The 25,044-nt window shown below is 47.3% G+C and overlaps 2 protein-coding genes across 5 annotated transcripts in view; one reads left to right on the forward strand and one right to left on the reverse strand.

Annotated features, from left to right (window-relative positions):
* LOC121592071 (protein windpipe) overlaps window positions 1-15,468 on the forward strand; it is a 46,072-nt gene extending 30,604 nt beyond the window's left edge. For 3 of the 4 annotated variants that reach the window (XM_041913338.1, XM_041913336.1, XM_041913339.1), the window contains one exon: window positions 11,368-15,468. In XM_041913338.1, coding sequence (XP_041769272.1) covers window positions 11,388-13,499 — 2,112 coding nt within the window. In that variant the 5' untranslated portion in view covers window positions 11,368-11,387 and the 3' untranslated portion in view covers window positions 13,500-15,468. Of the gene's footprint in view, window positions 1-11,183; window positions 11,289-11,367 lie in introns of those variants that run through there. The other variant, XM_041913340.1, reaches the window with a different exon arrangement.
* A 772-nt stretch (window positions 15,469-16,240) lies between these two features.
* On the reverse strand, window positions 16,241-20,246 carry LOC121592070. The gene is made up of 5 exons (XM_041913335.1): window positions 19,975-20,246; window positions 19,218-19,395; window positions 17,829-19,151; window positions 17,502-17,761; window positions 16,241-17,431 (listed from the first exon to the last, which is right to left on the reverse strand). The coding sequence occupies exons 2-5, from the start codon at window positions 19,392-19,394 to the stop codon at window positions 16,336-16,338; spliced, it is 2,856 nt and encodes a 951-aa protein (XP_041769269.1). The 5' UTR covers window position 19,395; window positions 19,975-20,246; the 3' UTR covers window positions 16,241-16,335.
* Window positions 20,247-25,044: the final 4,798 nt, after the last annotated feature.

A 25,044-nucleotide genomic window follows, 5' to 3' on the forward strand; every position in this document is an offset into this window, starting at 1 on the left:
GCTTCGACCCTTCTATATATCACCTGAGCCTAAAAGGTGTACTAAGAAACATATTATTGCAGCTGCATGAATGCTCACTGGAGGCAATCAGCTTTCAACAATGTCTGTGATTAAAGGAGATTAACTCAAACGCTGAAAAAAGTTTCTCGTTTGTCGTCGCTTTTTTTTGCTTTCAACGCGATCATTACCAACGTGCCGGACACGGTAAACGTGAGTAACTGGATTGGGTAATTTCAACTACCAGGAATTCCTTATCCACCTGAAACGGGCAGTTCAAACGGCCCAAAGGTTTGCAAAAAAGAAAAAGAAAGGGCTACTACCCATGTCCGGCCGAGCGGGAGATCGATTCTGACTGATTAAAGTTGTGAGAACCACGTGCCAAAAAGCTTTCGACAAGCGGCTGCGGGAGGGCACGTTCTGGTCCGTGCCTCCGTCCAACAGAGCCTCGAGCGGGAGGTTTGCACTCAGGTGGTGCAATCATAATTTGTAATGCAACTGGTGATTATTATTATGCATCCCAGCGTGTGTCGGTTCGTGCAGCCGATCAGTATCGGCCTGTCGGTGGCAGGCATGAATGAAAACGAAATCGCAACAAGAACGTTCGCCTGTACTGCGGGGGGCACTGCGAAACGGTGCCCGGTGAGGCAAGTTTAGCGGCAGCATAATCATTCCATTATGCTTTGTTTTCGTTCGTGTTGCGCATTATGTGGTCCTGGGCTGCCGCTGTACAATTTGCTCCCGGGTGCATTTGAGTGGAACACTAGTTGGTATGGGGTTTGCCGGCGTGTTTGTTTGTTTTAGATGCTTTGAAGGCCAACACAGTTAGTGTGTTGTTTGCTAGTAGGAGAGCAATGATTACTAACTGATTTATTTCTGGTCTTTGGTGCTGTACCATCAAGCAAAACGCTTCAACGCGGAAGGTGTGACGTATGATTGAATGGTAAAAGAAAGGGTGCAATTTGTTTGTGGTTGTGGTTTTTTCATGAGCTGTGGTAGTACTAGCATAGGAAGCCAGTTAGTGTGCCAATGCGTCGTTCCTGAATAATGAATGTAATTTGTGCGGCTAAGGTAATCGAATTCCAACATAGGAATTCCAAGTTCAATGTCGATAAAGCGAGCGTTTGTAGTAATTTAGAAACAGGACGTGTGGTATGTTTGGTTTTAGGTTCCTATCTCGAATAACTGGTTCTGTTGCTCAACATACAACCGGAATTTGTCGGTCGAGTAAAACAGGAAAAAAAAACCAACCGCATCGCAATGATATCATTTCACTGGATCCCAGTGTAAAGGCGATAAGATAAGAGGGTTGATTTGGTTTGTGGTTTTCTGCTGCAAGCCAAATCCAAATGAGTAAAGTTTCCAAAACTTGAAATGAGCGTAACGTTTGTCCTCTGGTACGGGTTTTGTGGGTTTTCATTCTGCCATTGAAATTTGAACTGCTAAAACCCGCTAGTCCGGGCCTAGCGACCGATGACAAACCTGTTGACGGGAGTTGTCGCAAACGGTTAGTCTGTCATCGCGTGGTCATCGCGAAACTGAAGCACACGCCTTCGATATGTAACACCTTTCACCTGCCTTGCGCTGGTGGCAACTGTGCTGCTAAGTGATCTATGCTAACTTGTACGTTTTGTTTCCAACTGCCAGACGTTTGTTCGCCGTCTACTGGAGATCCATCCTCACGCCATTCCTCGGTCGAAATTGGAGAACTCGGCGAGCGATCGGCAGGCACACTGTTGATCGGTGTTGAGGGTCCCGTCAACCCAGGCAAAGGTACGCGCTTCTTTTAACTTTGCAAAACGTTCGGAATTGTGCTCCGCGAACAGTTAATTAGAGTCATTAGCTATTCCTCCTCGGGTGAGGTCGGTGGTGCCGGAAATTGAATGCTCGGGCTCAGGTTCCAGCTCAAGTGAAGTGAGGCTGAAGCGAACGGCAAAAAATAGGGTAACCGAGTGCTAAGATACGCCCGGACTATGGGTGGAGTAGTCAGTGGCGTCGGCAGAAGGGAGTCGAGTTTTCGGGTGTACCTGCGCCAGAGATCACACGCGTTCCGAACGAGTTGGCAGAGGGGGCACGTGGTAAGTAGATGGATCACGCCAGTGTGTGAGATGTTTTGACGGGGTTCTAATTACTGACCGAGGCGGATCTGTTTCACGGTACTACCGGCCACACGGGTGTTGGGATTAATGCTACCAAAGCTTTCTGATATGACCGTGACAGTTCGTGTAATTTCAAATAATCGGTACAAGATAATAATAACACGGTACATTCAAACAATGATAGCGAAGGAGGAGTAGCAGAAGCAGGTTGGAACATCTTTTGCTTTATGTCTGGTGGTGTGGTACATAAATCCTGTTGGATTTAAGGAGTACGCACGACTTAACGAAATGCTCGCTGGGAAGGATTATGTTTTGATCAGATAATTAAAAGCACCGGCTTTGATTTGACACTGAAGCATGTAAACTTTTCCTGCTTTATCAACGGTTTTGGGGTTAGGGATCTAAATTTGGTGCTTTGTATTGTGATGCTGTCTTTGTTGACTATGTGATTTTAGTTTGTTGTACCTCGGTGTTTTAGCACAAATTCTTGAAAATATCAAAATTTCAAAATACTGATGAAAAATTGTGCTTGTCTCTGTATGAAAACGTTGTGAGGTAGATTTAAAATACCTTCACTGTGACCAGCTGTTGCTCCATAGCTTCAAGAGCATGGCGAATGAAAATAAAAACACGTCTTACGCCACTATCGGTCAGCCTAATCTGACCTTGCGATAGTGGTGTTGTTGGGTGGCGTTGCCTAAGTACGCCTTGTACTCCATCGTCCCCAAAGTAACACACACATATACACACATGCGGTAGTTTAGAGACTCATGTTTTCGGTTTGTTTGTTAAAGGTTGGCATAAAAATTACGCTTAACAAGATTGCCTATTAAACTGTATGACCACTTTCCGTCACGATCTGCCGTGCTCGTGAGGGTTGAAGCTAGTGCGCTTAACAATCTTGTGAACAGCGCAGTGTGTATGCCCTGTCTTTTGGGTGCTTGCGGAATGACGAATTGCTCATTACCGGGCGGTGACATTAAGACCTCCCGCGAGACCGTCGATTAAACATGATCGAGAAACATCACTGTCACCGATCGGGGGAACGTACCGAACTGCTGCGTAAAGTATTACAATTATAACAAAAAACTCAGCCTGATGAAGTGTGGCGGGCCTCGAACACGAGTGAGCGACTGCCAGCGTATGGTGTAAGCAGTTAATTATGCAAATTGTTTAATTATAATCGGCCCGGGCGTTGAAGATTGGTAGGATGGGTGGTTCGACACCGAAGGTGTGTTTCGTGTCTCAGCTCGATCAAGCCGTTTTGTTTGCGCGTTGTTGGTTTATTGGGAAAGATTTTGATCGGAAAAGAATCATGCTGGGGTGGTCGCACTTGAACCAATGGAATCGCCCCAGACAGGTGAAAATAATTATAGACTAGGTCCGGTGAGTGTAAGAAATTTATTGCGCTCCATCGAAGCTCGAAGTACCGTTGGAGGGCATGTGCATGGCAAACAGGCTCCGAGTAAATCTTTCCCGAAGCTTAAACTCCGGATTTCGGATGAAAAGGAAATGAGCTCGAAAGCGGGTGCGTGCGAGGGATTGTTAGTGTGTGTTTGCTTAAATTGGTACAACTTGATATGAGTTAGGAATGGAGGGGGATGAAAACACCACTGCAGAAAGAGAGAAAGTGAATGTTTGTGGAAGGAAAATGAAATTGTTTACAAGTAAATCTCACTCAGACCACAGTGATTGAGACGAATCGTTATTTGGGGCCTAAAAGTCAATCACGAGAGTCCAACCTATCAGATATCGAGGAAACGCACACACACACACACAAACACACACAAGCACAACTAAGTGGGGAAGCACATAAAAGCCCACTTCATGATTGAAATCCCGCTAGGGTCCAAATCGATCGAATGCGGACCACATTTCTCATCAATACAGTGCAGCGTAGGTGCATAAAATAATGGACCCATTTGAAGCTGACCGTGTATGAAGTATGTTGCTGTGTGCCGCTACAGTGAAAGTGCACAGCAACGTGTCTTGCCTGCCCATTCTCATGGCGGTCCATAACGTGTCCAAACCGTGTGCGGCGAAAGGCGAAATTAATCTCGCGAAAATGTACCACCGGTACGGGTTTAAAATAGAGGCGGCCTACTAGGCAGGGAAGAAAAGGATTGCCGAAGGAAGAAGCTCGTAAAATAGTCGCCCAACACGGAACATCGGTTTATGGGACTTGTGGAGGGTCGCAATACCTTGCCGACCATCGTTGCGTGATTATTTGTGTGTTGCAGAAAATCCGGTCGTAAAGTATGTTTCTCGTACGCCCGGAGGGCTGGCCCGGTGCCTAGGTTGTGCCGGTCAGCGTCTTGATGGAGAACGTATGCAGAGACACACGTTGAGGCAAATCGCACTTTTTGGGGGGCGAATACGAACTGGCTACGTTTTAATTACACCCGTTTCCGTGCGGATTCAGGTGGCGCTACTGAGTGACGAATCTCTCTCCCCGTGACGACTTCAGGTTCTTTCGCATTTCGCGACGACTTCAGGTTGCGTGTGCTTCCGGATCGTCCTCATCCGGGTGGAATGGAATGAACTATTACATGCCTTCAAGCTCATTTTAAGGGCTAGTTGCTTTATCACCTCCACGTGCAAAACGGTACACACTTTCTAAAGCGATAAATTTCTAAAAACTTGCTCACTTGAACCACACACCGGTCGATGCGGCTACGGAACTCTCTGGCAATTTCAGTTGAGATTTCTCGCTGGGTTTCTTCCTACGGGAATAGTCCCCAGTAAAAGAGAGAAGATTGGTCGTCTATGCTTTGGTAATTCGCCCGTTCATTGGCCAAAGTCACTAATGCCACGGAATATGTAGCATTTGCACACTCGCTTTTGCAAGCCGGAAATCGGTTTCACACAATCTATTGTGTCCTGTTGGTGGTGTTTTATGAGAGGCAGATTAGTGCAGTAAAGCTACCGCAAATTGCACCGCTTCGTAGAAGGCAACATGGAAACATGTGTAGGGAACTGGCTGCCTGCCAGATGGGACTCCGTGCGTGCTCTCCCATGGCAATCGTGGCGTCTCAATCGGAGCCGCAATGGGCTTCGTTAATTATTAGCAAATGGCCAGATTCCGTGGTCACGGGAATGCAATAAGCATACTAACCAGAAGTGAGCACAGTTAGAAATGAGCAAAATAAATCAAACTGCTGTTGTGCAGCAGCAAGTAACACAAGAGTTTTGTACCACGCACGCCACCGTTTTGCCAACGGAAAGCTATCCGCGCACACCGCGATGACTTCATCTATTGCTCGAGACAATATCTTCGCTCATCTTTTGTGCAGGTAAAAATAGCCGCTTTTGATAAGAAGAGGTTCAAATTGACAACAACTACAACGGAGAAAAAAAAAAACGCATCCCTTAATTGTGGCTATATCGCTGACTCACGACGGACGTCGCTATTCTTGTTTGCAGAATGATTGTAGGCGGCTATTTTGCGCGCACGATGTTTGCGTACACTTGACGACGCGTGAAGTGGTCAGGATCACGTTTGGGTGGCTGTTTGTTTTTGCACTGCGTCACGTGCAGTGTTCCGGCGCTGAGGTGTAAATTGGTAGGAGACGACCCGCTCAAACTGATTGGCTAAAGCTTTTCTCTCGCTTTTGGATGTTTTGAAGAATTCCTATTTGTGTTGTTTTCGACTTCCAAAATCAAGAACCTTCTCGGTGAACGATAGTGTTACAGCGTGCGTACAATTCCGAAGAAAAGAATAATTATAACATCACACTGAACAATTTCCTGCCATTTACTCGACGGCACGTGTGGAATGGTCGACCCCGCGGGGACTTTAAGGTACAGTACAGCCCGCAGCTAGTAATTAGTCAGGCGATTCCATAACAGAACTTGATCTGGGGACGGTCACGATCCCGCCGCGGAAGGTATTCGTAGGCATCTCGGAAGTTAATCAGTTGCCCGATTCTGTCACCTCAGCCGTATCGGGTGGCCTCCTCACGCACGCTTCGAGCATGTTGGAGGCTGACCCGATCTCACACGTTCTCATCTACTCACCGTGACGTTCGCATGACCGCTGGTGTAGCAGGCGGGAAAAACGGACAGAGCACGTGGCCTACAGATCAGACGTGTGTTTGCGTGCTTATGTTGATTAATGGACCTTGGCGGTGTTGAAGGTGCTTCTGAACGAGTCTAATTACACCTGATGAGAAGATCGCACGGCACACGGTAAGCAAGGGGTTTGAATTTCGTTTTCGTTTGAAATTTTTTCGTTCGACAATAAATCAAAATCTGTCCCCGTGAGCGGGGATGATCCAGAGATATGATCTTAGCGGTGGTCTTCACGATTGTTACTTCAATCAAGGGATTTGCATGAGACCATACGATGGGCTCGGATCGTAAACCATGCATGGCAATACGGAGACTTAACACACACGCACACACCCTGTTATGGACAATATGCCCAAAGTTGGGAACGATTCCGCGGCTCTCCCCGTTGTGCATACGACCGATTAATGCCATACCATATCGGACAGCATCAAGAAGCGGGTCGTCGCGGGGTCATGCGGTTAAAATGTCACACTGTACACAATGTCACACGATGTCAACACTGGGTGCTGGGTGTGTATGTCTATCTGTTTTGTAAGGTTCGGTGTCTTCTGAAGCGATCCTTCATCGCTTCCTACACTTATTGCGTAGGGAAGCGGCTTAAGGTCGCGCTGTGGGGAATGCATTTTCGAGCCGATTACGGGACAAGCTGAAGGTTTATTCCGTTTTTGACGGTCGTAATGTCACGGAAGAGCTGCTTCTCTCGTCCCTTTTTTTCAACGCTGATCTTGGATGGGCTTTAGATGGTTAGCATGCTTATGTGACGTTTATTGCTCAGTTGCTGATGAGCGCGGTAATGAGCGTGATAATTAAAGTTTTTCTGTTTAATTGCTGTTCGATTGCAAATGGGAAAATGAGCTACCTGCTTCCTGATGATTTTCTCTGTTTATGGTTGACAATTGGCTTAAAAGCATTAAAAGCAATTGTTTTAGTAATATTTATCTAGAATGGCTTAGAATTGTGTAGTATCAAAATAATCATAATCAGACTGCTAGCTAATGGAGTCTTTCAAGTAACTCAGTTTAGAGACCTCGAAATGTTTTTATCGAAATCTCCTATCTCCAGACTCACTTGAATCAATTCGAGTGATACGCTTAAAGTGCACTCCATTAAAAACCATTTATCATCATCATCATCATTATCAACCAGCCCTGCGAGCGAAGCATTATCATTCGAATGCGTGTGCAGTTCATTACGTCCAGTTATGGTAGGAATGGTAGTATACCTCCCGTTCCCGGAGTCGGGCAAACGGCAACCGGATTCCTGCAATTATTATGTTTTCACGAGCATCTGCGACAGCATGTATGCGCTAGTAGTTGGATAGACAGTTCAACGACGGATGGCAATGCAAGTCCACTTTTGATTTACCAAGTGACGCGAAGATCATCGCACACACATGTCTTTGCCAGTGCCACCACGACAAGGTGACATGAAAGATGAGAAATAACGTCCCTTCCTAAGTGATTCCGGCAATTCAGAAGGTACAAAATAAAACGTCGTTTTGCTTTCGAATTCGATCGTTTCAACCGAACGCACCGAACCCCGGCGCTCGTCCAATAAATGCAACCAGTTCCCCAGTTTTTTGCGCTCCAAACGTGCCAATGTCACGGTCATGGTCGGGCGGTGATAATATTTACTTCTTCAAGCATCCCCACCCTTTAATAGCCTCGCCTCGGACCCAACTGGTCCACGCAGCGGCCTGGACGTGGTTGGACGGCACCACGCGTGCTAAAAATTGTGTCCCATTTATTTTGTGAACCTTTCGCTTTGCTCTCCGACTCCGAACCGTACTGGCATCCCGAACACTCTCGATGCGTCGAGCGACTCTTGTCCCCACGGTGTCCCCAAGTGTATGCCCCTTTAGCACGTTTTCAACAACTCCAACTCGTGTGCTGTCTCCCCTTGGTGGATGTTTCGCCGCCCCCTGTTCGGGTCACTGGTGCATTGACGCTCGTGCCTTGCACATCGTCTGGTTGTGTAGTAGACTGGGTGTGTGTGTGTTAGCCCCGAGCTCCAATGGTCAATGGTTGGTTGAACGTTGATTGTTGTTTTGATTAGGGCAAATAGTAGATGATCGTTATGTATGGTAATAATCGGTAATGCTTACGGTCAGTGGAGAATACGGGGCGAATGCGGCATGGACACCGAGACGCAGGACTCGGTTGCCGCTTCTTTACAAGTAGCGCGTGACGGCTGGTGGGTCCATTCGATTCATCGCCGTTCGTCGTAGGAGTCGCCACTTGTACGAGTGGGACTATCGGGGGGGTGGGGGGGGGGGGGGGGGGAGTGGGTCGGTGTTCTTGATTTGTCGCAAACGGCATGAAGTCGAGGACAATCAAAGCATTCGCATTAGAGTAAATGAAGAGAGTCCGGTACGGATCTGCAGCGAAGGATCGAAGCAGGTTCGGAATGGTTTTAATGACACTTTATGCGCCACTAATCATGGTGATGATGATGGTTGCAGACTCGCAAGGGTTGAAGTTGGTTGTAGAAATAGTTACGAGAATCAAGTGGATTGTTTGGTTGGACAAATAGCTGATGAAATTTTAAAAATGTCTTTTGTACATGAAAGAAGTTTGTTGGACGTTCTTGAGTCATTTTATGCTATTGACTAAGAGAGTTGATTTGTTAACATGAATGATTCAGAATGTCCAGAAGGAAGACCAAAGCAATAAGTAATCTGGTACTGGTGATATGATGGTAGCAAGTCTTCAAGGTTAAAGGCTGAAATTGACTTGAAAATCTCAAAATATCTCGTTACAGTCATGCACATTAACAGTTTTACCCGCGTTTCGACATGACTCACGCTGCTGATGGGATGTTTTCCCTCCTTCCACTGCTGACTTCATTCATTTCTATCCCACAGCAACCCCCACAGTGGCTGGCTTCTCGGCACTGCAGTTGAGGCATTTTCCAATCCTGTCAATCCTACCAATTGTCCGTCATTACAAACCGCCTGTCATGTGATGTCCGACCTTGAATTACACGATTCCTTCACGACTGGTGGAAGTGGTGGTGGTTCTGTGTCACGTTTGCGTTTGTTGGCGCCCACTAACCCACCCACCGACATAACACTACACCAAAGTTGCATTACGCTTTCTCTCCCTCTCTGCCTTATCTCTCTCTCTTTTTCTCTATATTTTCTCGCCACATTTCCCCGCCGTCCAAAAGGGTGTCAAATAATGGTGTCCACCATAGCACACAACCACACACATACGTGTTGCGCCGCCTTCTCGAGGCGAAGAAGCGCGCACGCGAGAGAAATTTTCCTTTCGATGGGGTCGTTTTTCTTTCACTTTTGTGTCCCCAAAACTGGCGACGGGAAAGGTGGAAAGTCCCGACATACCACTGCCACCACTGCGCTACCCCGTTCCGCTCTGTTCTACTGCCAAATGCCATGCGACAGTGACCTTTACTTTTTTTCGCGCTGTGATTTTACTTTTCTTTCCTTTCGGGTTCGAAAAAAGTCCACTCCTCGTCTACAGCTATTCTTAGTTGCGAGGAATCCGTACCGATGTCCGAGAATGTGGCATGATGGGGGTGGGAATGAGACTGGTTGATGTGCCGGTACCGGGTGGAGGTGCATTTGTGTTTGCGACTGTACAAATTGCATCGCGCATGGTGGCGGGCCGGTTGGCCTGGCCTCGTTGTTGTTTTTTTGTGACAATTGAAACAGTTTAGTTTGTTGAGTATATTGTGTGGGTGGGGAGCAGCGAGAAAGAATCACTTTTCCCTTATCTAACTTGCCGTGTGGCGCCGGCCGACACCCAAACGACCATCGGAGGTTGCGGCAAAATGGACCTCGGCCGGCGGGACAACGTTCGCTCACAACGGCATGTGGCATTGGCAAATACATGTTTCGTGTACATTGTGGGGCAAATACAACACACGGGTGTAGAGGGGATTGAGCGGGGAAAGGGGGACGAGATAGAAGAGAAACTGAGCTATCTCTCACTGCCGGTTGTCAGTTCGATGGTGGATAGCGTAGCGATAAAAATACATTACCGTTCAATGAATTGCGCAAAACCGCTGCGGAAATGTATGTGTATGTGTGGGGCCGTTTTTTTTAAGGACAAGGGGGAAAGAATGGAGGGAAATTTTTGATGAAGCTTGACGTCCATATGGATGTCGCAACGCGGACACGGACCGCAAGTGTGCATTTTTGCAATAAGTTTAGCGAACCCCCGTGTGACGATATTACCAAAAGAGCTCCAAAAAGGTTGTCCACGTGTCGACCGTGTCCAACCTGTACCGATCAAAAACCTTGGAATCGGAGGTAATCTTCTTGATAGACATCAAGTACATCCCTATTTTACAAGCGAATGTTTACATTAACCGCCCCAACTCGAAATGTACGATCGCAGATGAATTACGATTCGGTGTAAATATTCTTTTTTTTCCTACTCCCCCGTTACAAAGTTAACCTGTCATCGATACAGAGAGGAGGGATGTGGATATTCTCTAATTATAAGAGCTTGTGTTACACTCTAGGTTTCACGGTAGCCGCCCCAAGGTCGAACACGATTACAAATGTAGCGGCCAGGTCGAGATGGGATGCTGCGAAAGTGTGGCCTAAGAGTTTCATTTCTCAGACTTTCTTCGCTGTCCTTGAGGAGTTGTTGGGAGGATCGAAGCGAAACATTATTTATTCTTCCGTTTTCGGTTGTGATTTATTGGATCTTTGAGAAAGAACACTCTTGGCAGTCTTTCGGATACGATCGCGGTTGCACTTACGCCGATGGAAGTTATGCAATGGCGGAATCGTCTAGAATCAGGAAACCCTAGTACTACGAATATCAAACACATTTGTGGTAACACGCTCAAGCTACAACGTTTAGTCGTAGCGTTAGGTCTTTCAAGAGCACTTTCGAGTGCTCGCTCTCTCTCTCTCTCTCTCTCTCTCTCTCTCTCTCTCTCTATCTCTCTCTGTTTCACTGCTGACCCTGAGCATACAACTGTGTATCAATGTGTTTGTGGTAGCGATAAGGGTCTTATCAACCTTCTTCGCCGAATAATCGATAACAATCCTTCTGCTTTTTTGCCTGGGCACTGAATGGGCGAGGCTTTCGAGCAATTATGGTGCGCTGTCGATTGTGTCACCCATCCGTCCAGAGGGAACGACGTGTAAGCGTTTGATCCGCAGTTCGACGACATAAATGCACAATTATTTTATATTATCTCTTTTTACTCTTCCATTTTCCAGGTCTTTCCGGAGTGATAAACATGACGACTGGCGGCACCCCAACCTGCTTACTGCTACTGGCCCTGCTCTGCAGCGTGGGCTGGTGTGCAACGGGTGCTGATCCGACGGCAAACAAATGTCCCCAGGAGTGCCGCTGTGAGGCGAACTCTACGATCCGCTGTACCAGTGTGGCCGGACTGAGAAGTCTCGACAAGACGCAACCGATCGCCCGGCTGGATCTGTCCGGGCTGGAGCTGACCAAGGTACCGGGCCCGCTGGAGAACGTCCGGAACATCACCGAGCTGGACCTATCGCGCAACCGGCTGGCGGAGGTGAGCCACCTCGGCAAGCGCATCCGCAAGCTCGACCTCAGCCACAACCGCATCACGTCGGGCAAGCTGGCCCGCATCCCACCGTTCGTGGAGTCGCTCAACCTGACGTACAACGACATCACCTACCTGCCGCTGCACCTGATGAAGCTGAAGCGGCTGCGCTACATCGAGCTGGCGAACAATCCGATCAACTGCACGTGCGAGACGCTCCACATCCGCAACTGGCTGACGTCGCGCCACGTGTGGTCGGACGAGCACATCAAGTGTATGGCGCCGGCCGAGTTTAAGGGCCAGCCGTGGCTGCAGGTCCGCCAGCTGGACGTCTGTGCGCCGACGGTGGTGGCGGAGCGCAAGGGCGGCTACCAGTGGGACGACTACGAGGACGAGAACGAGCTGATGCTGGGCGATGCGCCGCACCACGAGGCAAAGGAGGAGGACGAGGATGACTTCAAGCGGGAGTACCTGCCGGTCGGCGAGAAGGTGAAGCGGCACGAGCCACCGATCGTGGTGGATAACAGTGAAGCAGAGGACGCATCGGGCGATGGTGGAGTGGCGATCGGGGAGGAATCCACCATTGGCGAGGAGGCACGGCGAAAGGTGTTTGATGGGCCGGCGGTAGAGGGCAGTGGCGACGAGACGGACCACAGTGCTCGTGTGATGGCTGCGGAGGAAGATGGCGAAGGTGATGAGGACGTCACGGACGATGGCAGTGGCAGTGGGGGCGGTTTTATGATTGACGTCGCACGGGTCCATGATCTCGAGCAGACCACGAGCAGCTCGACAGAGGCGCCGCTCGACGAGGAGGAACCGGAGGAGGCACCGATGGGCATGCCCAACCTGCACGACGGGCTCGGCATCTTCCGGGACGACAAGGAGGACGACGACCTCGAACCGACCTCGGAAGAGACCACCTCGGAGGGCACGAACGCACGCGTCATGATCGGCGCGGCCGGCATTATGAAGACGGCCAGCGATGGAACGGCGGCCGGTGATGGATCATCAGAAACTCCGCTCGTCGCTGGCGAGGCGCCCGTACCGCCACCATCGGAGGAAGACAACCAGAAGACCTACCTGCTGCTCGCCGTCCTGGGCATCATCGTCGTGTCGCTCATCGTGATGGTTGTGTGCAAGCGCAAGCCGGACTCGCGCAACCGCCGCGGCAAGTACGACGTGGAGACGGCAAACGGTACCGGCCGCGAGATGAAGGAGATGAACAAGAACCTGCTGGGCGAGAAGGGCCCTGCCGACCGGAACGGGCGCGGTGTACCCGAGCAGACGCCGCTCATGTCGCCGGACAAAACCGACTACGAGCGGGTGTTTGGGGACCCGCAGAAGACCGCCTTCAGCCCGGTGAAGCCCGTGCGCACCTCGCTCGAGAAGCCGATGGAATCGTTCAAACCGATCGCAGCCGAACGGCGCACGAACGATGCGGCCGGTGCCCCCGCGGACAACAACAACACGGCCACGCTGCCGAACGGCAACGGTGCGCTGCAGAACGGTGACGGCCCGGCCGGTGTGCACCGACAGCCCGACCACCCGAACCACCACCAACAACAAGTGCCATCAGCGAACGGGGACGTGACCGATCCGGACGGCCACCTGGCGGTGCCGCTCGAGTCGCCCCGCTCGAAACGCTACAGCCCCATCTACGTGCCTACCTCGCCGAAATCGGACCGGTACAGCCCGGTGTACTCGCCGGAGACGGGCCGCGTGAAGATCAAGATGACCGAGACGCCCAAACCGAAGACGCCGATCCTGGTGACGCGAAGCCGGTCGCGGGCCGGCGACATCATCACCACGATGGACGACCAGAAGTTCTAGGGCACGCTAGGGACGGGGGCGACCGGCGGGCGGTACCGCTGGACACCTCGTGACATGCTGCCCGGGAGCCGTCGGGTCGTCGTGACTCGTGACCATGTGTGACGTACGCCGGCGTTATCTTGCGCGGACGGGGGTTGTGTGCCTTGATTGTAAGCGTTGCTGCTGCTGCTGCTGCTGCTGCTGCTGCTGCTGCTGCTGCTGCTGATAATCTACTAATCCTGCCTCGACCGGATCCTGCGAACCTTCTCCGCCCGATGGAATGAGAGTGGGTGGTTTTGGGTGGAACGGGACATCTTTCGTTGCTTCTATCTGCCGACCTGGGCGGCGTCATCTTCATCGGTGTTTCCTGTGCGGGCTATGGCTAATGCACAAAAAACAAAACAAAAGAAAACACATATTCATTGCCTCGGTGTGCCTACTGCGTTCCCATTTGTTTCCCTTTGCCTAGTCCATCTTTGGAGTCAAAAGCTCCAGAGTTCAGGAAAAAAAAACCGTCTTCCTGTGTAAAATGAAGTGTTAACACCCCGTGTACCGTCTTGAGCAGTTCTTCGTTTTGTTTTTGGTCGCTAGCCAATATGATCTACGCTTGCTTCTTAATGTGACAGTGGCGCTGTTTGCGAATCCATTGAGTGGAACTGTTTCTAGTAATGTTTTTTTTTTGCCGGTTACGCCGCAATATGTGAACCAATGAACGTTGTACATAGTGTTAAGGAGATGTAGAAGGGAAAAAATGGGAATGCGAAAGAGATACAGTGAGATCCTCTACAGTAGGTTGTAGTTGTTAGTCAGCAACCCACATACACACGCGCAACTCGCACATCCACACGTGTAGTCTAATTCTGCCAAAATGGAAACAATTGCTGTCCGAGGAGCTAGCTAGGCGCCACAAAAATTTAATCTAAAATTGTAACAAGAAAAAAAGTGAACTTTTAGAAGAAGAAAAGATACGAAACACAACACACAAAAACCAACCAACGAAGCAAGCAGAAGCAAACCATTAGTGTGTAAAAGAGGAAAAAGAAGAAAACGCAAACTGTAACGTAAATCGCGTAATCGTATTCGGTAAGGTATCAGCTCGTTTTAGGATAGCAAACTCTACCCCAAGCCGGAAGATATCCCCTGAAAAGAACCGATGGATTAGTGCTTTCGGGAGGGAAATAAGTTTACGAAGGCAGATAAACTACGGTCAGGAAGGTTACTAGTTCATGTTTCGTCAGTCGTTCAGCGTAGAGATAGTGTAATTTCATTCTAGTGGCGTGCGGGAAAGTCCTAGAAGCGTGCGCGGGAAAGTTGTACATTAAGTGTGTCGGGATCATAAGCAACACAGGACAGCCAAACAGACAAGCAGAAAACCATTTACAGAAACAAACGGCGGTTGCGAATAGTTAGAATAATTACGCGTACGTTAGTTGGGAAATCGGGATGATGGCGAACGCGAGACGTTCTGTTTTTAATCGAGTCTTATAGGTTGTTGATGTTACTTGTTGTAATGTTGCTGCGGTACAGTAAGGTGTGCGTGTGTTTGTGTATTTTAAAGCTGGAGTGGTTTCCTTGCTGCTGCAAATTCAAGCAAACGCAGTGGAACGTAATGGTCGGGAAGGAAGCGTATACCTTTACACATATCACCTTTGCTCCCGCCATTGACAATTCAGCCTGCTTCGGAGCGACAACCGCCGTTAGAAAAGCTGCACTGGGAGGAAAAGCGGAAACAACCATAAACAGCGCGCGGGTGCAGTTGTTGCTCGTTTTATTTCGATGGTCTGATAAGTTGTAGGCAAGGAAACGAGTCAACCGAGAATGTTTTTCTTCTTGCTTCGTGCGATTTGCGAAATGTATTTAAATTTTATAAATAATTTATACTTCCCATAAAGAAGCTAGGGAGAGAGAAAGCGAGAGCGAACGAGAGTTTTGGGATGAGAAACCGATTGTGAAAAATAAAACGTGCGAAAATGTTGTAGAGTAAAATCAATATTGGTGTGTTTTTGAGGGTTTTCATTCAATTAATGCTTTTTGAAAGAAATAGATGACAAAAAAATTAAAGGAACAGTTTCTGTTAATAACCTGCTTTATGATGATTTAATTAGCAATAATTAAGCTGCAAAATAAGTTAAACATACAATTGAAAGTCACAGATGGATATTCAAACTCTAGAAGAGCTGCAATCAACACTCTATTTAAGCAATATTAAAAGTATATTTGTTTTGTTTCATATAATACATGATCAAATTGTAGCAGATATACGTTTTTATTCATATAACACAATTTAATATATACTAAACTATTGTTAATGAGGGAATTTTCAAAAATATTCCAAATTAACCGTTAGCGTTGGTATTTTGCATTTTCGGCATTGCGTAGCGCCATCTATTAGTGTAGCAATAAAGCACAACGACACCTAGCGGCATCTTGCGTCAATTAAGTGCTAGTGAAGCTTTCATTTCGCATACGCTTTCTCGCTCTTACGCAAAAGCATTAGAAAGCTGCGGACGTATCTTTCCGCATGGTGGTGAAGATAAATTCAAAAATTCGACAATTTTGAAGTGTTGTGCTTTACATAAGAATTTTTATTTTATGCTGGGAATGAAAAGTCAAAGTGTTCATTATTTGTTTTTCTGAATTTTCAAATATGAAAGCAAATTATAATAAATTCTTACTGCCTCTTTGTTAAACTGTTTTTTGTTGAACAAAAAAAATCTTGTGAGGCATAATGTTTGATAATGAAATAAGTTTTAACTGCGCAATGAAGATAGAAAAAAACTTTATTCAACATTCACTTAAATACTGTTCCAATCAGTAACAACAACTGATCTGATTTGATTTCATTCCACTACACTGTCTACTTCTTTAGCTCTAATGGTGCAATAATTTCTATACTAACGCTGCTGCTTTCACTAGAATCACTCGCATTCATCGGTGCGTCATCGTCTACTGGAACCGAGCGGGGCATCATCCTTCCCGACGTTGACGGTTGTGGCTCGCTGTCAGCCCACTCTGCCTTTGGCATCGCGCTCTGCATCGGAATTACCGCATAATCGTCCAGCTCGTCGATGATGCGCTGCTGATCCGTCGGCTGGAAGTAGTTCTCGACTAGATTGATCTCGGACGGGCGTGCCGGTCCGGCCGTTGGCACTGGTGGTGGTGGTCTGTCCGGTAGGGGCGGGAGCTTTCGTCCTCCCGGATCCCGAAAGCTGGACATTAGTGGACCGCGCCTCTTCGCGTACGGGCTTGACAGGCGGTCGGCAAAGTCGGTAATCTCCTCGATGCTGCCGTTCGGGTTCAGGTGCTGTAGGGGTTTTACCTTGCGCTTAGCGTACGGGCTGTGGCTGATGCCGGTGAACTGTTCGATTTGGTCGCTGGGAAGTGCCACCGTCGAGCTGAGCCGTGGTGGCGGTGGCGGCGCTGCTCTGGTTCGCGATCGATCACTAGCGATGGAGGGTTGATGGTTCAGGCTTAGGATGTCGATCGAATGGTAGTGTAGCTCTTCGTCCTCTTCGCGATCGCGCTGCTCCGGTGAGGTGGTTGTAGCGGGCGATGTCGTGTGTATCTGTGCTTCCGTTAGGGAGACAACACGGTTCGAAGTGGGCCGCTCGTAGATCGATCGAACCGGTGGGCGCTCGTTGCTTGGTTCCGGAGAGTCGTCGAACCGTCGCGATAGGACATCCTCGCTGCGCGTTCTCGTTCGCTGGCGTGACTGGATGCGCTCCTCCTCATCGATGTCATCGTCATCTTTTGCCTCCGTGCCCGAGGCACGACGGTTGCGCCTGCGTTTGCGACGTTTGCCACGCAGCATCAGCTCGTCCAGCGAGGCGAACGAAGCTGCATCGAGCTTCGGAAGCAGTAGCGCATCCTCGTAGCACGGCGGTCTTGATTCACGAGCATCGGGAGCATTCTGTGGTGCGTCCTGCTGCAGTCGGACACGATTATCACGAGCTCTGGGGAATGGTTAAGCAAATATTTCAATAAGAGAATGTTTGAATCAAATTCTAGATGAAGAAAACTCACATTTCTCTTAATTCCTGTAGGTTCTGTTCACGTTCCCGTTCGGCGGCGAGTTTCTTCCGCGACGAGATGAACTTCTTGATGGACGAAATGAGACAGAAGAAACCGAAGAATGCCAACACACCCACCATTAGCCAGGTCCAGATACGCTCCGCATTACCGATCGTCTCGTACGGATACCACACCGACCGGCAGGCACCTTCCCACGACGCTCCGAAGAAGTCTTCCGGCGTGTTGCACTGCAGGTTCTTACGATCACCAATCTAAAAATGGAAAAAGCAGAATTAGTTTTAGAATTTTAGAAGACATTCGGCAGCATGCGTTACGCACCCTCCCGGGTGGATCGGTGAGAAACTGGAAAAACTGAAAGAACTCATCGCTCCGACAGTCGCACCGCCACGGATTGTCACCGAGCCAGATCTCGCTCAGGAATGGATTTTTGTCGAAAAACTCCACCCGAAACGGGGTCGTGAACCGATTCCCAGACAGATTGATGCGCACCAGCTCCGGCAGCCCGGCGAGCGTCGTATTGCGCATCGTCGACAGCCGGCACATGCTAAGATCGAGCGTCTGCAACGTACCGGACGACAGCGTGTCCGGTATGTCGGACAGCAGATTGTTCGACAGATCCAGCTCGATCAGCTCGCCCATCGAGGCGAGCGCATCCCAATCGAGGGTGAGTATTTCGCACCAGCTCATATTCAGATAGACGAGCGCGTCGGCCGAGATGCGGCTGAAGCGGCTGATGTAGTTCCGGCTCAGGTTGATGTGCGTCAGCAGATCGTTCGCCTTGAACAGCTTGCCGTCGATGCGCGATATCATGTTAAAGGAAAGGTCGAGCGTTTTCAGGTGCTTGAGCGTGCGGAACGCTTCCGGGTGGATGCTCGAGATGGAGTTGAAGGACAGGTCGAGATGTTCGAGCAGCAACGTGCCGGAAAAGGAGTCCCGATTTAGCTGCCGCACCATGTTGCCGCGCACGATCGCCGTCATGAGGTTCGGGAAGCCGTGCAGGTCCAGTGTGTCCATGTTGCAGTGGGAGAGGTTAATTTTGCGCAAGGATGCGGACTGGACGGGTGTGTCCTCGTGGGGCAGCACGAGAGAAAGCCGATGATTGCGGGCCAGGTTGACTTCTTTTAGTGCCGTCAGGCCGGTGAAAATGGTTGGCTGTAGGGCGGACAGCTTGCAGCTGTTTAGCTCGAGCCGCTTCAGGGTCGTCGATTGCATGTCGGACATCGAGATGATTGGATTGCCGGACAGCTTCAGATGCTCCAGGCTGCGCAAGCCTTGTATGACCTCGCTGCCGGACACTTTGGAAATTTTGCACTCACTCAAATCCAGATAGCGCAGCGAGAGGCTCGTCAGTACCAGGCTTTCGTCGTTGCTGGAGAAACTGGTGAAGTGGTTCTTGGCGAGGCGCAACTCTTTCAGATTCCCGGCCGGCAGCAGCAACTGATTCGGATGTATGTCCGCCCAGTTGGAGATGTTATTCTCCGACAGGATCAGTATGGAGAGGGAAGACATGCCCGAGAGTGCATCTTCGCGTAGTTGTGTGATAGCATTCGCGGAAAGGTCCAGATAGTGCAGCCGCGGGAACTGGGCCAGCTCGGGCGGTATCGTCGTGAACAGGTTGTCGGATAGGTCAAGAATTTCGATCTGAAAGATTGGAAATTGTTTGTATGCCATTAGTAGCAGCCATCGGCAGGAATTGAGTCCACTTACATTAAAGTCCGCAAAAACGGGCAGCTCCGTTAGGCCACGCCCGGAACAGTCGACGCACGCCATACTTTCCTCGCAGTCGCAACTGCACGGCTCGGGGCATACTTCCTGTCCCGTTGCTAGCAGTGCGAGCGACCCCAGCAGCACCACAGCTATCACAGGAACTAGCTGCCGCTTCATGCTGTTGAAGAAAAGACGGAAGAACGGAAGAGAAAGGTACACTTTCACGTGCGCGAAAAGATTTGCCATTTTGTAATCACACACACGCAATGCTTAAATTCACCCCGAATGATTCATACAGGTAGCACCACGTTTGGACGATTATAACCGACACAGACAAACGAGGATTGCCCAAACCTATTGGCTCTACTAGTGGCACTCTGTGTGTAAGTGCTGTTCGTTCGCTTTCTCGATACATGGGTCGCTTGCCAAACACGGTTAGCGTTCATACCCGTTCGCTGCCCTGTATCACACTACTCCTAGATAAGATAGCGATTATCTGTTGCATAGGTACGCACACTGGTTGAGCGTTTCGAAGCAGGCTGCTCGTATGAATTTCCACTGTTCGATCGGAATTTTAAACGGATGGCCGTTTTTATCCACAACCAACCCCTTTTCGGGTAAGGGATTTATCGATTACCCCCGGCCAGAGCAGCTATTGTATAACCACACAGGGTGTGTGGTGGGTTACTGATCGAGATGCGCAATACACCCCTCTTTGTCGGGAGCTGTGTGACGAAAACACCATCGGGACACTTACGTTTGCTCATGATAATCACTAATCGCTTGCGGCTACACTTGACCGTCACTGTGCGTCTTTGTTTGAGGGAGAATGTTCTAGGTTTTTTGTCACTTACAATCACTGTACAGCACTGCAATCTATAAAACACACTACGTAGCAATAATCGTTTACTTAGGACGTGTAATAATTGGGTGTGAAATAAATAGTTCTAGTCGCATCACGGCGCATCACCCATGGCCAGAAAGCGACCGGACTAGTGACATGGTCGAACCGTGCGCTCGGAATGGGTGCTGGCGAATAGTGAAGAGACCCTGCGGGTACGGCAACACCTTTAGGGTACGATAGTGATAAGATAAGACGCACTCCAGTTTGGTTTTGGTAGGGCGGAAAAAGCTCCCCATTAACAAACCCTTTCGTTTCTGCCATGGTGATTAAGCTTGCGGTGGTGAGTTTGATTTGCCGTAAAACAGTTTCACACACTCCCATACTCACTTTTTGAAATGGCTCATTAGGATGTTTTCTTGGATTGTTCTTCTTCAGTAATAACGGGCTTACAGCACGTGGGATACAAGATGCCATCAAATCGGGAGCCCATAAATTGCACAAAATCTGACAAATTCCACTCATAAATTTATTAATCAGACAAGCCAAAGCTGGAACAGGAGGAGGGAACGGCAATCCACCACGGTATTGTGATAGTTTGCCCGTTGCGAACGTGACTTCATTTGCTATTGCTTAAGAGCAGCACAAGGAGGAGCAGCAACAGCAGTAGTTGTAGTAGTAGTAGTAGCGGTAGTGCGGCAGCAGCAATAGAGCGGGATGATAATTAAGTGGGCTTATGATTTGCTCATTGATTTTAATGAGCAGAAAATCGGCCCCATTTTTGTGACTAATCGGAAAATCGGAGCCAACCAAACTGGTGCTTGTGGTTTTTGCTGATGCTGGAGGATGATACGCGGTGGTGCGGTGCGATTTTTACGACCGTCACACGCTTAGTGTTTTTCGGGGAGCAAAAGTTTCCTTACGAAGTACGCCTTCTTAGCAGCAGTGTTATCGCCCTCTCCGAGCTGGCAACGAATGAACGAACGGGAGCGTAATTGTATTGCCTCCCTTGATTCGTTAATATTGCCCACTCTGGTAGGGGAAGGTAGAAAAGACGGTATGGTGCAACGGAATGGTAAGTAATGACCACGAAGGATAAAGTTGTTCGAAGGTTCGATGGGAAAGGGTGAGCTCGAATGGTGTTCGCGCTTCGGTACCGGTTGGTCGGCTCGGCTCGTGCCGAGCACCAGCATACCAGGTGTAGAGTCCGAGGGGGTAAAGTGAGATAAATATAATCCTTCGTACGACGTGCGCCTTAAGATGACGATAGGGTGGCAGAAAAATAGGGAATCCGGTGCAATTGTCCCGCTCGCAAATGGGAAAAGAGCGATGAAGTGATTTCAGCGGGATGAATGAACGGAACCCTTCGTTGGGTTAAGGATTTGGGATTCAACAGGATTAGCGTTGTAGGGAATGATGTTCTGAGTGCGTGATGCATTTAAGTGAGATTATTTTTATAATTTGTGATGATTTGATATGTTCATTAATGGGCGTTGTGATGAATTTGATTTGCATTTCCTCGTTTTGGGTGTTTTTTACCTTTGATCACAAGTTTATTTGATTAGAATTTGATTTTTATAAATATAAAAGACAATAACATAGTTTTTGGCATATTAAGGAAACATGCTTGATAATCATGATCAAGTTTACAGTAATATTTAATTTAAAATCGTTTGCTTTGCACAGACTTTGCTCAATATTTAAAGCGCCTAAATGTATGCAACTTGGTTGCGTTAGAATATAATAATCATTATATATTTTTCATCGCCTACAAATTGGACCACAGCATCGACACCATCCTCTCACCAGACAGTTATTGCCAGCGTAAACTTTTAAAAATCCTTCGTATTGCTAACCTTTATAAAAAAAAATCTCACAAAAACTACATTTGTAACAGAAACTTTTTTAAAAATAAAATTAATAGATAATAGCTTTAAGTAAACCGAGACTACCCGGTATAAGGTAATTTGCATTCCACAAATGGCTTGTAAAGAAGAATGTTAGATTAAGGAATGTTAGATAAGGAAAAAATTACAGTGGAGCGCCATTTATCCGGGTACCTTTTATCCGGCTTTCCGTTAATCCGTGCTGTTGAGAAATGACAGTTCAATACAAAGGTGACATTGCGTTATGAGGAGGATATTTGAAAAAGCGGTTACAAGAGCACATTGTCGTAACAAACAACACTATAATGCATGGCCAATTTCAAATATTCTCATTGGAAAAACATGAAGTCAATGAAAACTGGGTAAGATTAATCAAAAAATAAAAAAAAATCTAAAACTTAATCAGAAATTGGTGATAAAATATATCATTTAACTCATTATCCGTGTTATTCCCATATCCGGGCGAGGTCAAGTCCCGAGAAACCCCGATAAACGGCGCTCCACTGTAATTAAATTATTAAAAGTGGCGAATGATGCTAATCGGCTCAAAGTCTTTATAAAAAAATTGAATGCTTTTGTTGTTTGATTGTAGCAGTTGATATTTTATACTAGCTTTTGTTAACAAAAGACTTTTTTTTGTTATTTTTAATATTTTGCTGTTTTTATGACTTTTTGAGTTATTTTGCTGGTTTTTATTTGTTTTATTACATTTTATTTTATACTATTCTATTCTATTGCTTTTGCGATGAACGAATAAAACGTTAAAGCAAATATAAAATAGAATATTTTTGAGAATGAATTCAATAAAAAAAACTAGTTTCATAATATTGCGCCAGTTTCCTTCCATAAATACGATGTTGATAAGGTTTTTAGAGCATATTTTCGATGGAGATATTGGTACAGTCAGCTTCCTTTAACGATATGCATTGCCTTCTAAAGCCATGCATGATGAACTGCCTATCATATTCACCATGTTCCGCGCCTGGTCATTGAGAACAAGAAATGCCATATCCGGAGCCTTGCAGCAAGCAAAAAAAAACATTTAGATTTTATTTATCGTGATTTTAGAGCACGCCCTAGTAATGTGTACCCCAAATCCTGCAACGCACACTGATTGAACAATATCAATTTTATGGCTGCGCGCGAAGAAACGGCAAAAATATGCAAATTAGAAATCATTTGCGGTGTAGCTACAACGCACATGATTACCGGCGGGTGCCACCAGTCCAAGTCCGTTGATTATATCGGGTGTCATTCTTTTCTTTCTATTCGGGCGGCAATAAAACGACGGTACGGTTTCGTTTGCGTTGGCCGCGTCTGCAATCTCTGCATATGTCTTCCGGTTGTGAATGGTCGCATTTGAATGTGAACTAACCGTACCGCCGTGGGGGTGGGAAAGGTTTTCTCCGAAGTGTGTTCCATCTAAATCAAGCACCAGAGTCGATTTGAAATAATCACAATCAATGAACAGACAGAACAACGCAAGTAAAATACACACACTTGGAGAGTGTGTACATCAACCCAAGGGGACTGTTTTATTTTTAGGTGGGGGAAGTAAGCATTTCGCTTCGACGGAAGAGATTGTGGTTAAATGACAAACATAAAAAAGTGAATTCAAAAAAAGATTCTATGCAGGAAGCTGCGCTCGATTGGGAAGTTGGTACATTCGGAATGTCTTGGGTAGTTTTTTACACACCGCGTTCGTGGTTTGGTGGTCGAAATGGAATAGAACAGCCGGAAAACTTGCGATTGATAAGCTAGCCAGATGATAGAAAGGCAATGAGGTAGGCGAGTCGTTAAGAGAGGCATTCGAGTGTGTCTGATTTGAATAAACATAATATAAGTCATTGCTATTAATGTTATGTTATGTGCTTTCCAAGCGTTGCGGTTTTATCTCCGATTATTTGAATGTTTGTGTGTTTTTTGTTCTGCTTCTGCTTTGCGCCATTTCAACATCTATCACCATTTAGTTTCTTTTTTTGTATTTCATTTACTTCAATTTAAAACTATTTTGTTCTTTCTTCTTATACAGTTTTAGTTGTGTGTACTTTTGTTGTCAAATAAACTTTCCTCTATTAATTATTTCTTTTGAAACTCTAAAACCATTTTAAGATTTTAGTGAATGTTTTTTGAAAAAAGTTGCATGTTTGATGTATTTTAGAAGCTCTTCCGTTTGAATTATAAGAATGGCACAAAGCCTTAATTGAATTCTTTCCAATGACTTCTATTAACGACAAATAGAGTGCATCAATTTGAGACTAGGCACAGCAACGTCTCTACAAGCCTAAACGTAAAGTAATTCTGCATTAATGAAATCACTGATAGCGACTGAGAAGTAAAAAACTTCATTCAATTCTGCATAAGAAACCCATTAATAGTGGTCCAGTACAGATTTTTTGTGCCTTCGCCGAAGAAAGCACTTGCATTCCGGAAGGAAAGTTCACCAACGTTCTCATAAATAAGCAAACTGCAGCTGAAATAAACGTCAGACAAAAGTCTGATAAAATGTCTCACTGTAGCAGAAGCAGAATGGAGTTCGCGTTGCGTTGGGCTGGGAGAGCAAAGTTGCAAGAGGAATGCATTTTCATTAGTGGAAATTTCAGTGCAGTTGCAAGCAAGGGGGGGGGGGCCGTGTCAGTAGGAGGGAATCATACGATAGTGCACAGATGGACCTCGGCACTAAAGAATGTACCGGTACGGAGAAGAATCATTTCATTTGCCATATTTTTTACGTTTTGTTCTTGGGTAGAGACCGATAAGATGTAGCTGCTGTCTTTTTTTTCATTCACTGCAGTGCATGTTTTACGTTTTTTGTTCATTTCTTTCGCCAGCCAATTTTGTATCGTTTCTTTGGCAGAGTGCAGCACAGGTTAATTAATTAGAAAAAGTTTCCACCGAAGCGGAAGGCATTACGAGATGATTTATGTGCGGGAAAATGTTCCAGGCCGGGCGGTAGGGGGGGGGGGGGGGAGGGCGTTTTTATTAAAGGCAATTCTTGCAGTGCAACTTTCGAAACAATCAAAGCGTTTTAGTAAATGAAGATGCATCTTTGGTGAATAGTAAATGAAGGATTTTTATGTGTTTTGTTGCGTTGCGGTAA

Source organism: Anopheles merus, chromosome 2L, assembly GCF_017562075.2.
Source record: "Anopheles merus strain MAF chromosome 2L, AmerM5.1, whole genome shotgun sequence".
NCBI lineage: Eukaryota > Metazoa > Arthropoda > Insecta > Diptera > Culicidae > Anopheles > Anopheles merus.

Coding starts and splice junctions, on each gene's coding strand:
- LOC121592070 (XM_041913335.1), bottom strand. CDS start 19,394: ATGAAGCGGCAGCTAGTTCCTGTGATAGCTGTGGTGCTGCTGGGGTCG. Junction 17,762..17,828: donor TCACCGATCCACCCGGGAGG/GTGCGTAACGCA, acceptor TTCCATTTTTAG/ATTGGTGATCGTAAGAACCT. Junction 17,432..17,501: donor CTACAGGAATTAAGAGAAAT/GTGAGTTTTCTT, acceptor ACCATTCCCCAG/AGCTCGTGATAATCGTGTCC.